This window comes from Lytechinus variegatus, chromosome 17 (genome assembly GCF_018143015.1).
Source record: "Lytechinus variegatus isolate NC3 chromosome 17, Lvar_3.0, whole genome shotgun sequence".
In the NCBI taxonomy this organism is placed as follows: Eukaryota; Metazoa; Echinodermata; class Echinoidea; order Temnopleuroida; family Toxopneustidae; genus Lytechinus; species Lytechinus variegatus.
Genome location: NC_054756.1, coordinates 8,226,430 through 8,240,465, shown reverse-complemented (window position 1 = coordinate 8,240,465; position 14,036 = coordinate 8,226,430). Strand labels below are relative to the sequence as shown.

At 35.4% G+C, this 14,036-nt stretch overlaps 1 protein-coding gene across 1 annotated transcript; it reads left to right on the top strand.

Annotated features, from left to right (window-relative positions):
- The first annotated feature begins 695 nt into the window (after nucleotides 1-695).
- On the top strand, nucleotides 696-13,631 carry LOC121431424 (transmembrane protein 65-like). The gene is made up of 7 exons (XM_041628994.1): nucleotides 696-1,108; nucleotides 2,961-3,020; nucleotides 3,281-3,348; nucleotides 5,949-6,003; nucleotides 6,669-6,711; nucleotides 7,572-7,677; nucleotides 8,147-13,631. The coding sequence occupies exons 1-7, from the start codon at nucleotides 727-729 to the stop codon at nucleotides 8,258-8,260; spliced, it is 828 nt and encodes a 275-aa protein (XP_041484928.1). The 5' UTR covers nucleotides 696-726; the 3' UTR covers nucleotides 8,261-13,631.
- Nucleotides 13,632-14,036: the final 405 nt, after the last annotated feature.

The following is a 14,036-nucleotide window of genomic DNA, read 5'->3' as shown; positions in this document are numbered from 1 at the left end:
ATTAAACTGCCAAATTTCTCTTCTATGACAATGTGAAACTAAAGATAAAAAGCCCATATCAATCGACAAAATAAAGAGAAAAAACACACTTTGTAAAAGATTACTTTTTTCCCTGAATAGAAAATTAAATTATTGTACAAGAAATATAAAAAAGGATAAAAGATTATTTCAACGGTTAATAAGAGGAAGGTTATTATCTTAAAACGTCCCTACACACTCACCTTACCCCCCAGACACCCACACAAGCTCACTTCAAACTCACCACCACCCACAGCTCACCCCCCCCCCTCCGTCACAAAACTCACACATCCATCTACACACGTACACCCACATACGATGCATCCTGCTCTGGTACAACTATCTGTATTTGAACGAATAAACAAAACAAAACAGATTCAAATGAAGCAACCAATACATCCATAGTATTAAGAAAGGTGTGCATTGCACCCCAGCTTCCCCTTTTTAAACGCTATTTGATATTCCGTATCTCTATACTCTTTAACCAATGTGTCACTTTCTGTACGGTTGGCAATATTTCCTGTTTTCATGAACTGAAAATAATATACTTAATTAAGAATATAATACAGTTTATTAAAGTTACTCTTGTAGTATTTCCAGATATCCCCATGAAAATTGTTTTCCAACTGTCACTGCCAATAGATTACTAGTACTCTGAGAAAAGTTGCATAGCGCCATCATTTGTTACAAGTTTGTTAATAATGCAAAATGGCAGCGCCCATGACAGGAATTAGAATGGCATACAAACTTAGAGATTTTACGTGTAAATCAGTAATAAAATGCAAAATGAGCGGTTTCTCTGGAAATCTAGCAGTCACTTCGTTCGTTGAGCATAGTTTATTGAAAGGATCTTGTGGAATAAGGACTCTAACCGTTGATCCAAATACTTCTTGTTGGAATGTCCCGAAACGTTTTCAGTTCACACATGCTACTCGACTTCGAAATAGGAGGAGACTCGATCTGCCACAAAGATCTCAAGAGTTTATTTCAAATCTAAGGAGCAAGGAAAGAGAAACTCTTTTAGCTGAACTATTAAAGTACCAAAACATTAAGAATGTAGACCTAGAAGCTTCTACGAAAAGTACCCCTGGTAAGTAAATTCAGAAAAATCAGCGCTGCCAATGCCATGCTGCTGGTGCACTTTTTCCCACTCACCGGTCGTACCGGGCGTTTTCCGCAAACATCAGCGCGGTAAGTTGTCCCGGCAAACGCGAGTGTCTCAGCTTGGAGGATGCGAAAGTGCACCCACGCCAAAAAACAAACAAAAGAATCTTTTGGACTAGGATTATGATGATGATTATTATTGTGTTGATGATTAGAGTATAGATAGTAAACAGGTACAGGTGAAGATTGTATTAATGAGAAAGAAAAGGTTAAATATTGTGGCATTTTTAAATATTAAAAATTAAAAAAGAAATCATTTGATTTTGATACCGAACCCCCTGCCTAAAAAATAAAAAATGTTGAAGACCTTTTTTCTTTCTTTTTTTTCTGCTTGTCAAATTTTCATGGTGTACAAGTTGACCTCAATGACAATGTGGTGAAGACCTTTTTTACAATTTTTTTTGATTGTCAACATTTCTTCCCGCTTGAAAGTAACCCCCTCCTTCAAAAATCCTGTGTACGCCACTGGTTATTGCTGTGTAGGGCAACCTTGCTTTCTGGTGATGCATATGGAAAAAGCTTTGATGGCATTACTTCCTACTGGGCTAAAATCAATTAATTTCAAGTTTTTGCTCTATCTCAGAGTATCTGGTAAATGTTCTGCATGCAACTAGTACTCAGAACAGTTTTAAACAGTTCAACATCTAGACCACTTGTTCACTGCTACCACCCTGCCTGTGGGGAACCTACAGGTAGGACTATGGTATGCCAATGTTGTACAGGGTACACACTTTAAAAATTCATTAAAATATCACTTTTGTGACCAAAATTACTAATTTCCATACAGTTGCAATTTATTTTTCATTAGTAACTTGGGAATAACTTTGTATTCACCAGAGCGCTCAAAAACTTGAATTTTGGGCATATTTTTGGGTACGCCCTCTATTGGTGGAAAGTAATATGGCAAGAAAATTTTCATTTCTTAATCTCTATTTTTAATTAAGAAAAAAATGATTTAAAGAATCAAATTTAAATAAGAGCCAAGTTATATGAATAATAGGTGTAATAGAAACTGTCAGTGTACAAAAATAAAGCATTTGCCCCAAAGAAAAAGAGAAAATAAGCCAAACATTGCCACCCTTATTATGCCACACATGGAGATATAACTGAGAACAAGGTTATATTATAACCTTGTTCATTGAATGAGTGATCTAGATTGACAATATAGGAAGGGTAGGTTAAGCACTGTTACATCCGTTGATTAAAACTTGTGTACTACTTTTACCCCTCAGTACTTTTCATGTAAAAATGACTCAATTATGAAATAAGGGCTATCTTCCTGGGGGGGGGGGGTCACTTGCATTGACAAGTGGATACCATGCATGCATGGTATCCACTTGTCAATGCAAGTGACCCCCCCCACATTTAACACAGTAGGGTGGAGCTACTTTATTTGGGGGGGGGGTCATGCATGCATGGTATCCACTTGTCAATGCAAGTGACCCCCCCAGGAAGATAGCCCTTATTTCATAATTGAGTCATTTTTGCATGAAAAGTACTGAGGGGTAAAAGCAGTGACCCCCCCCCTCAAATAAAAATGTGTTAAAAGAATGTCTTTTTCAAGATAGATTACAATAGGGTGTCAAAAACACTGAAATAGTAAAAAAGGGTATGTTTGCTAGGAAAACTAGGGCTAAAGGGCTAAATTTGCAAGGGTTTTTAAAAAAAGACTGAAAATGTTTTATGAAGGATATACTCTAGTCCCTTTTGCATGTAGTGTATGCGAGCTCATACCCTTTTTTCAAGTTCTTCATATCATGGCTTTCCATTTCTTGCAGATAAGGAGCTTCCAGAGACAGTCGTTATACCCAATCCAACTAGACAACAATTAAGAATGGGTGAGTATTACTTGCCTATACTGGGCTGTAGAGACTGGAGACGTCTTTACTGTTCCATCCCATCTCAACAACAACAAGTCTTATTCTTGGAAAATAATTTTCTTAACTTATTTACTCTCCCCACCATATCATGATTCTTTGTTTGCTTTCTATTTTGAATGCTACTTGAAATATTCGTTGATGCTGTTAAGATTTGAATGACCACCATTTCAACCTGCAGGTCATTTTTTATTACTTCTTTCCTTGTTTTTTTTTTCTAGTTGCCATCAGCAATGCTCTGCCATTTATTGGATTTGGATTCTTTGACAATGCCATCATGATTATTGCAGTAAGTTTGTCTCTTTCTATAATATTAACGAAATAAATTGGCTTGAAGCAACTATATTCACTGTCTAGTAATCTTCATCATATTCTCAACTGGACTATTGAATGTGTAATTTGTGAAAGTTTTTATTGTTTCATTGAAGATGACCAATTTACAGTTAAACTTGCAAAAGTTGACCTGACAGAAGTCATACATTTGCCCTAGTTGAAGCAATCTTTAACCACAATTATGGAAAGCCAGTAACGTCCAAGTGAAAGCATGAGTTTCTTCGAAATACTTTCTAGACATGATGTATATTCATAAATTCACTGTTTTCTTGAATGCTTCTCTTTCTTTACAAAGGACATTGTGCAAATTTCATGTAGAATGAATTATGGCATTGATGCATTTCCATACCGTTGAGCTTGATTAGATCAATCGTAACTCTTTGTAAATCGGGGCCAAGGAGCCCATAACCCAAAGCTTAGCAATCATCGTAGAAGAAAATCTCTACGATTGATTGCATTCAATCGCTCATGAAAATCAAGCGTGACACAAATAAATGCTAACCTTTGTTTTACGGGACCCAAATTATGTGATTCATGTGCTTTCTTAGACAGTCAGATCTCTCTAAAAGTCAAACAGATTTCTGATGTCCCAAAAGATTTGAATAACATGTAGGCAACGTTATAATAACTTATATGCAGTACTAAAACATAATTGTGTTGTAGGCCTACATTTACACGTATATGATAAGAGGGAATAATTTTACTCTACAAATTTGAATAGGGCTATTCCACGGTTACTCACGTTACATTTGGAGACACCTTGACTCATACTTGGAGCTGTAACTCCATTATTATTGATAGGAACTAAACATCCCCTTATCACAACAAAGTACACAGTCTGACTGTCCTTCGCATAAAAACAAAACTTGGGAAATTCTATTATGCTCCTGGTAAATCTTTGGAATGTGTTGGTTACTCATGTTACATGATTTGGACATGCATAAAATGAAAAGTCAACATAAGTGAAAAGTCTCCTCATACAAGGCTTTTATGAAAGTTGATTATATCCATTTCAAAGAAGTATATTAGGGACACAAACTTTGTATATAATTAAAAAAATAAAGAACACATGGTTTTTACTTGGGGTGCAGATAATATGGTTAATCACGTTACGGTTACTCACGTTACATTTTGTCCATGTATGGTTAACAACACACGTGTCATTAAAAATTCAATAATTTGTGTAAAATTCATTGCTAGGAACATCTAAAAGAGATTTTATACCAAAAATTGGAACAATTGGAGCTTTATTAGGGAGTACGAGGGAAAAGTATGATTTCGCTTACTAATTATGCATAAATTAGCATAATCGCTTAATACCAATTTGCATGAAATAAATTACTGTATAGTATTGTAGATTATGTCCAAGACAAGGTGCATGCAAATTTTCGGCGTGATCGTGCGGCCAATGGCCGAGATCTCAAGGGGGGCCTGGGAGCCCCCCCCCACCCCCCGGGCCATATCAACTCCCCAAAAAAACCGGCCTAGATAGGGTTACAGGTAGGGTTACAGGTAAGGGCATTCAATGTGTTGTTCAAACACTCTTCAAAGTTTGGTTAATCAAAACCAAGTCTTACTAATGCACTCTCGCATTGTGAATACTTCTACTAATATTCAATTTTTTTGTGTGATTGTATGACCACTGATATTTTGATGAACGAAGAATCGCATCAAAGAGATGTACCCTCATTTTGCTTTTAATTAATCAAAAATAACTTCACAACTAACCATGAGACTTAAAACTTGACATCCCACAGAAAATGTTACCGAACTGAATAATTTTTACTGGTTACTCACATTACAGGATGGTTACTCACGTTACAAAGTTACTCACGTTACAGTTTTTCTTCATCAATTTTATAAAAAAATTGTACTTTTTAATGATTTTGATAGTCATCACTGTGTCAAAGATTGTTTGAAGGAAGAGAATTTAAAATCCCACCAATTAACTGTGAAGAATTTTTCTCTCAGAAAACAAAGTCATTTTTTCGGTTACTCACGTTACATCACCTGAACAAGTTGCAATATTTATTTTTGAATGAGTACTGCAAATTTACTTGAAAAGCGGTTGTGTATTTTAAGTAATTTGACTCTTCTAAACTTCAGAAATATATAAAGTGGTATGTTGTTGCAACAACAAAATGGTAATAAGGCATATTTCATTTTTCACTATTTTTCTTGTATTTTGGTACACAATGGAAGCACAACTTTTGACCATTTTTTTCCAAAGTATACATATAAAAATAAACTTTTTATTTCTTGTTCCTGAAACTATCATGTATGAAGGACTTAAAGTATTAAAAAATTCAAGAAAATATTGAATTTGAATTTTTAAGCTCATGTCCACCAACCTGTGGAATTGCCCAATAGCATTTTTGGTCATAAGAGAAAATTTATCAACTAAGTAATTTACAGTCTTCTGTTGAAATATGCTATAAAAAAGTTTGTGGAGCAAATTGTGATGCACTACCAGGAAAATTATTCCCTGGATAACCACAGGTAACACCTTTGTGAATGATGCCTGTAAACAGAAACATGTTTTTTTTATTACTTCAGGGCGATTACATTGATGTGACAATAGGAGGTGCACTAAGTATATCAACAATGGCTGGTAAGTGACTCTGTCCCGTTCCATGAATTTCATATGCCTTTGTATTCATAGTTAGATACATGTATTACTTGATGAATGTTTTTGCAGGGCTGCACACCAACCCTCTTTTACTGGTCCGACCAGATCATGTTGGACCAGAAGATAGCCAGTTTTTCCAACTTACACTGGTCCGAACTTAAAATTTACTGGTCCAAAGAAATCAAGAAATTTATTTTGACTCCCCCCAAAAACACCAACAACCAAACAGTTGGCTACACACACACAATATATAATTCATGAGAGTCATACATCAATTTTATTGAGCCATATTTGTGACATGCCAGAGCCATGTTTATCATTTATAAAAGAGAAGAAAATATCATTTGTATCAGTTTCATGTCATTTTTACGGGTCACGTCGGAGTAGTATATCTGGCTATTTCTCAAAATTTACTGGCCCGATAGCAATTTTTACCGGTCTGGGACCATCTGACTTGTGCCAGTGTAGCGCTCTTTTTTTTGTCCATTAAAGCATGTATGTACACTTAAGTATATGACAACTTTAAATTGTTCCCTTCGCCTATGTCCACTTGAACCTTGGACTGTTCACATTCCAATGTTGTCAGATCAAATTTCTGTCCAAAAGCTAGTCTAATTGTGATCATCATGTTTTCTTTGTCTACACAGCGGCAGGCTTTGGCAATATGATATCTGATGTTGCAGGAATAGGGTGAGTCAAAAAACCTTGCACTTGGGGTTCAATTTTACTAGTGTCATATGATATCCATATCAGATTTTTTTTCCAGAATACTAATGAGGGGGGAGGGATGAGTTATTGTCTTTTTGAAGAGGAAAAGATGTGTACCTTTATAATAGAGGGAAATTTCACTCTGACAAAAATTTTGTTGTAAGAAAAGCTAATTTTTTTTTATGGTAAAGGTCTGAGGCAAATCCATAAAAGATTAAAAAAATTATTAAAATCTTTATTTCTTTTACATCATTTTCCCACATATCGTATGGTAAAACAAATCAACAAAATGTAATTTTGTGTAAAAAAAATGAATAATTGTTTTGACTGTACCTTCAGTATATCAACAGACAAATTATTCCACACTCGCTCCTCAAAGTTAAAAAAGTTTGGACATCATGAAGCATTAAGAAATTTAAATTTGATATGCATTTTATATTACTTAACATGTTGGGCAGCTGCTCGTATTCATGTCACAAACCTAAAACTTAAAATTCTGATAATTTTGGTAATCTTTGAAGGAATTTTCCTTGAATCCTCACCAATATTTGTTGTAATTTTTTTCTGGTATTTTTACAAGAGACTTTTCTTCAGGGTGAATTTCTTCTTGAATGAAGATTCAAACCTTGTCTTTAGCAGTGTGAATTACAAGTTGTAGCAAAATAATGTGACAGGTTGAGCAAACGGATGACAAATAATAAAAGAAAAAAAAAAACAGAGTAATGTCACTTCAGCCCCAGAATTAACAAAATAAATGTATGATGTGCACTTTCAACTGAATGCGGTTGTTGTAATAATGATAAGTGCATTGAAAACAATTTGTTTTATCATTATGCATGTAGTTTGGCAGGTACCGTAGAGGCTTTTGTGTCTAAGATAGGTGTACAGGTTCCAGTTCTTACTCCTGAGCAACAAGACCTAACAAAGACAAGATGGACCGCTAATGTGGTATGTAGTAGTATGCCTTTTATCTTCTTCCATTCGGGTACTGTCATGTGTACTTTGGATGTGTGGTCTAGTGGTTAGAGCATTGGACTCATAATCGCAAGGTTACAAGTTCGAATCCCCACTGTGATAAAAAGGTCAGAGAGTGATGTCTGTCATCGATAAGGTCAGACACTATGGCTAATTAAACTAGATCAATAAGCTCTCAATTATATTTGCATCAAATTCTACAACGTTTTATACCAAAATTGAGTTGCAGAGGGTTGTAATGTGTGCGGCACGTGACTCACTTGACATTTGAAAGTTTGAGGTTGTCACTACTCACTACTTGCTTAATGTGCTTTTTATGAAACAAAAAGTCCTTTGGATATTCAGGGTGAAATCTACTTTTCTTTGGGAAATATCTGATGAATGAGATGGTCTATAATGCACTTATTGTAATTGTATTTTTAATTTTCCCCCTTTTTTTCAGTCTCGTGCTCTGGGTATAGCTGTAGGCTGCTTCATCGGAATGTTCCCACTTTTCTTCCTGAAAACAAAAGAAGATATAGAAAGTGATGAAGAGGATGACAAAGGGACAACGTAGATATTCTTGCGATGATCCTTTTCCTGTTCCTCCTTGTTATGCTGCGAGTATCATAATCACATCATAGTCTACTCTACCCTTTCCCTGCGTAAAGAAAGATTATTGTGCATTTTGATGGGGAATCGACACCATTTGGATATGTGTATCAATGCAAAGTAGAATGAGACCAGCAGACGTGAAGAACCACTGGAAATTACTCTCTCACTTTTCACTGGCGGATTGGCCTGAAGCAGGATTGGCCGAAGAATTTCTAACTGGTACATCACCAAGTTTGCTGTCCCCCAAAGATGCCTCTGTTACAGGCATTTCCACTGCTTTTCACAAAGTCTGGGGTCAGCAAATGATGATCAACTCCCCATGAAGCTAATGCCCATCTGACTTTAACATACAGCAATGAGTACAGTGTTATAAATGCAGTTTTGTGGTAAACACAGTCGCAAGCAGTGCCTGTGCATCATTTGCTTTATTATGAAATGGATTGCTGTAATGATGATGATAATTCTTCTTCTCCCAATCACTTTGATGTAGTATCTATCACTATTTATCCTCTCAACCAGAACTAAAGTTTATCTTTATCACTTGATTACAAACAGAATCATTTGTAACGATGCAACTGCTTGCAACTCTGTTTCATTTGATAGATATTGGTCGAAGATTAAAACAGTTTAATGTATGATATTATGTAATGATATATTTATGTGTGCAATATATACTTAATATCTTGTGACTTCAATGAAGTGGTATACATAGAGATATAATGGCAGTTGTGCTTGAGTAGATAAGCATTTGGTCTGTTGCTATAAATAGGCAATGAGTGCATAATCTGTTCAAGGTGCTTCTTATTACGTGGGGCTTAGCTAGATCTGGCATTTCCAGTGCTCAAATATTCTACATGTAGGTATCCCAGCCATGGCATAATTTCCTTCAGCAAAAACTTTATCCTCATTGTGCTGCACTCAACCCAGGTGAGGTGAATAGGTACCCGGCAGGAGCGCTGAAAGGCAGCTCGAGCTAAAGCCGGGTAATAATAAAGCGCGTTGGAATATAATATTTCGAGATAGATAGCGCTATATAAATGCCTATTATGGTTATTATTAGGTACTAATCCTGCTGGATCCCCATACTGAAGGAAAACCCACGAAGTGTAAAGTCAGTGGCACACTTTGAGATGCGATCGCAATAACAAAATAACAGAGTATGCACCAACCTACAACGCGCTGCAACTGTGACCCGCTTTGTTGCAGTGGGATCGCAGACCAAATCTCAGACATTTGACATGTCAAATCTTTCTGAAATTTTTCTACAATTCTGCTTATTTCAGCCAATCAGATTTGGCAAACTCACACTTTTTATATTCAATTGGACCCTGGTGCCTGTTTCACAATGATTTACTAGTACTACTATAGTAACTGCTGAGCCCCTTAACTAGTCTGCATGCACAGACCCTGTTTGAAACTTTGATCAACTATTGGGTCTGCAGACAAAGACAAGCACAAATCCTTCCTGTTTCACTTCTGAGTGAGAGGGCCTTCAGTACACAAGTCATCGTAGGCTTTGCATTCAGACCCCTTTACTAGAGTGAAGGGTTTGCACAGCAGACTACCCAGTTACCATGGTATTTTTTATAATTACAAAGTTTTGAATTCTTATGAAGCAGGCTCCGTGGGTGTTTATCTGTTCTATAGTCAGAATGACTGTACCATGAAATAGATGCCAAATGTCTTTTTTTTACTTTATTCAAAATTTAGTTTTATTTCCTTACTCTTAAAAAATTGGACTATTACTTTTTGTTTTATAGTAAATCACGTCATCTTGATTCTTGCTAGTGTTTTCAAATGCGGTCTTACAAATGTTGTAAAGTAATGCATATATGATGCAGTGTTTACATTCATGCAGTCACGCATTGATTTTTTCTATTGATAAAACAGTATGGATTATAATGTCCATTTGGTGACATTAAAAACGTTTTTTTTTTCACTTTCTCAATCGAATGGTGGACAGTACTTACATTATAATGTGGAACAATGATCCAAAGAGAAACATTAGTAATATTACTTAAGTTACTTTGTAACAGTACTTTGTGCTTTCATATAACTCCATTTTATAATGAAAATAATAATTATTAATGCTTTTATCCAGTAGAAGCAGTGTACGGTGAAGTATTCATAATAAAAATTTTAGTAGTAATATTCTGCTTTAAACTTAATACTTCAGTCTTGCAAAGAATTGCAATAGACTTGAATCATACTCTATTTGTGATTGATCTAGTTTTTTCATCTTTTAAGTACATAATTTAAGATTAGTTTCAGTTAGTTTGATTGGAATCTATCACTCTTTGTAAGACTGGGACCAGGGCCCGGTTTTAAAGAGTTACGATTGATCCGATCAATCATAACTATGGAAAGCCAGCAATGCCAACATCTAAAATGCATTTTTTTTCAAAATGTTTTGTAGATATGACGTATATTCATACATTCACCATTATCTTTGACAATTTGATGTGCTCCTCTTTGTTTACAAAAAGGAGGGGACATCGTGCAAATTTCCTGTAGAAACAATTATGGATTTCCATGTAGTTGAGGTTGATCAAATCAATCGCAATGCTTTGTAAGACGGGACCCAGGCCTACATCTCTAACTGTAATCAGGGGGTGATGCCAGGATTTTTCTAAGGGGGGGGGGGGAGGGGGAAGACGGACTAAACATGCTGTCATGATTTTTTCTCGGTTGAATTATTGGGTACAGTATCATACATGTAGAGTTACGCTTTCTGTACCTCTCCTATTTATACCCTAGTCCCTTCTTTCTTCCTCTTATTTTTCTCTCTCTTTTTTGTCACTTTTTTCTTACTACTTGAAAACTTGTTGTGTGGTCGCCTCATCTGCCCCCTCCCCTCCCTGTGGCACCACCCTTGACTGAAACCAAAACTAAAGTTTCTTCCACTAGGGCTATTATTATTCAACTCAAAGACCTCTTGCATATTTGGACTGTCTCAATAACAATGGTAATAATCATACTTTTGTATAGTGCAGCCTTCATATGAGTAATTGAGTATAATATAATATTTAATATTAAAAACATAAAAATGCATAGTATTAAGGCCCTTAGCCAGGCTTTTGAATTAGAGGGTTCAATCACTTCTCTTTTTTTTCTCCTTTTCCTCCCAATTATTCTTGCTTTTGAAAAACTTTGTGAATTGATCGACCCCCCCTGCTACAGGCTTGCTGTTGTATATTTAAAACAATTAGAATATTTATTGAAATTATGTGTACATTTTTGGCAATAACTTGTTTCTATAGAGGTGATGGATATGACACCATCAATAGAATGCTAGTGATAATATCATTGACAGGTAACTTTGCCAAGGTCGAATCTTTTAGGACCACTCGGAAGAAGTATGAAAGACATCTGGTCTAAGTTATCGGTTGAAATTCCCTTAAAAAAAGGCTATTCTGGAGAACAAGCAGAAGGGAAGGGCATTTTAGGTGTGAACACTAGTTTTAGGAGTGGACCAAAACTTTCTAATATTAATATAGATTATGTCTTTGTATTTGTGTAGGCTTCCATTTACCTTTCCCAGATGTTTTTTGTGTAATAATAACTTTATTTCAAATAAAGTCAGGTTGAGAATGATATTCTTCAATCTATATGTTTTGCTGGAAGTAAATTATATGTGATGTGTTTGTGTTGTCACTTCTAAAGTCTTTCAAAATGTCATTTGTATGGTGATAAAAATATTGTAGAGAAATGTAATTGGATGTTTCATGGGAGAATACAATCATATAAAACATACAATTTTGTAACTCAAATGTCAATGGCTGCGGAAGCGGGAGAGGAGGGGGGGGGGGTAATGATTGTGATTTTTTGCATGGTCAGCCCCCCCACTTTCAAAACCGTTCCATGTCCCCTGAATGTGAATGTGTCTAAAGTCATATAATTATTGATTAGACTTTGTCAAATGTGCGTTCTTAAAACAGTAAAGGTTATTTGTTAAAACAAAACATAACATGATGAATGAAAAGATAATGGATTTGATGTCTCGAACATGTGCAAAATGAAATCAGAAAAATAAAGCATTATTTGTAATTCTGTACAAATTAACCCAAGCAAATATTCTCACTGCTTCTGCCGTTCTGGAAAATAAATGAGTGTTATTGTACCAGTACTCATTTTAACAATCATAATCACGTTTACATGTACACCTTCCCATGCCCCCAAATAGTATTCTTTATGATTATGTGTGAAATAATTGTTTGTGATTATGGTGTAAATGCTTGCTCTTTATTTTTCATAGATAGATTACTGTTCTTAGAGAGTGAATATTTACTCGGACATCAATATAGATTATCTGAAAAGTAGGTTGGATCCACGTTTTAATGATTTTTTTTCTTAGATACATGGCTACTTCTGTACTTGCACAAAAGAGTTACCTCACAGAAGGGGCTAGATCCCCTTTTATGTGATTGTGATATCAGATTTGTTGTCTTAAGTTTGTAACATCTGAGATGAATATTGAAAGCTCTCAAAAGTTCAACTTTCTTTTATATTGCAGGATGGGGCAATCACATACCAGGGCCCTGTCTTACAAAGAGTGACGATTGATCCAATCACTCGTAACTCTATGGAACTCCAACAGTGTCATAATTTTTTCTACAGGAAATTTGCAAAATGTCCTTTGTTAACAAAGGCAAACGCGCCAAACTGTCAAGAAAACAATGAACTTTTTTTTTATAATTCTATTTTTATTGAAAAAATCAAGAAAATCACAATATTAACAAAAATTATTGCATGATTAAAGTACAAAATCGAGGGAACAAGAAAAATAAAAATAATGAAACAAAGGCTTTAAAAAATCTCTCATTCAAGGGTGAATTCTGTATTGGATTTAAGCCCTAATACACTTCCCTTTCTTTTGGAGTCCACAACCTCTTTGAAACAAATTATGGACTAGAATAGCTGAGGCAGGGACGCGTTGCGATCCAGATACAATGAACTTATGAATATACCTAGCAAAAGTTGTGAACAAACATCCCTGTGCATGTTAGATGTTGATGTTGCTGGCTTTCCATAGTTGTGGTTGATTGGATCACAGGCAATTCTTTGTGAGACAGGGCCCAGTAGGTATGCAGTGGAGGCCTGGATGAGGCTGATGCTGTTTTCATTTCTGAGAAAAGACTGAACTTGGTTGCTTTTGCAAGCAAAGGTGGAATCTCTTTTTGAAACAGTTTTAAAGGAAAAAAAAGGCATTATCTTTGATACATGCATTGCTAGATATTGATATGTATTTATTTGAAAATGATCCTATACCCCATACATCAATATTGTCATTTTCATTACCATATTGTGGGTAATATAATAAACTTGTGATGACAGATATTGTGTTTGATGCTATCCATAATGGTGTATTATGTCTAAAACCTGGGTCTAGTTTCCAGAAGAGATGTGGAAAAAGCTTTTTTTTCAGGGGGGGGGGGGGGTGCTCACACTTTGTCCAATTAACATGAACAAAAACCATTAAAATTGCAATTATTTTGATGTTTATATACTGTATTTAGTGCCCTTACATATGGCTCATTCCCGGCCCCCACAATTAAGAAAAAAAAAATGTTTAAAGGAACCTACGACTGATATGGTCGTGAAAATGTTGAAATGCAAAAAAGAAAAGTACTATCACACCTTCAGTGCTCCATAAATGTATAGGATAGGACTACATGTATGACTCTGAAAAAAGAGGAACTTGTTATTAAAAAAATAACACTATAACTCATATTATGCTT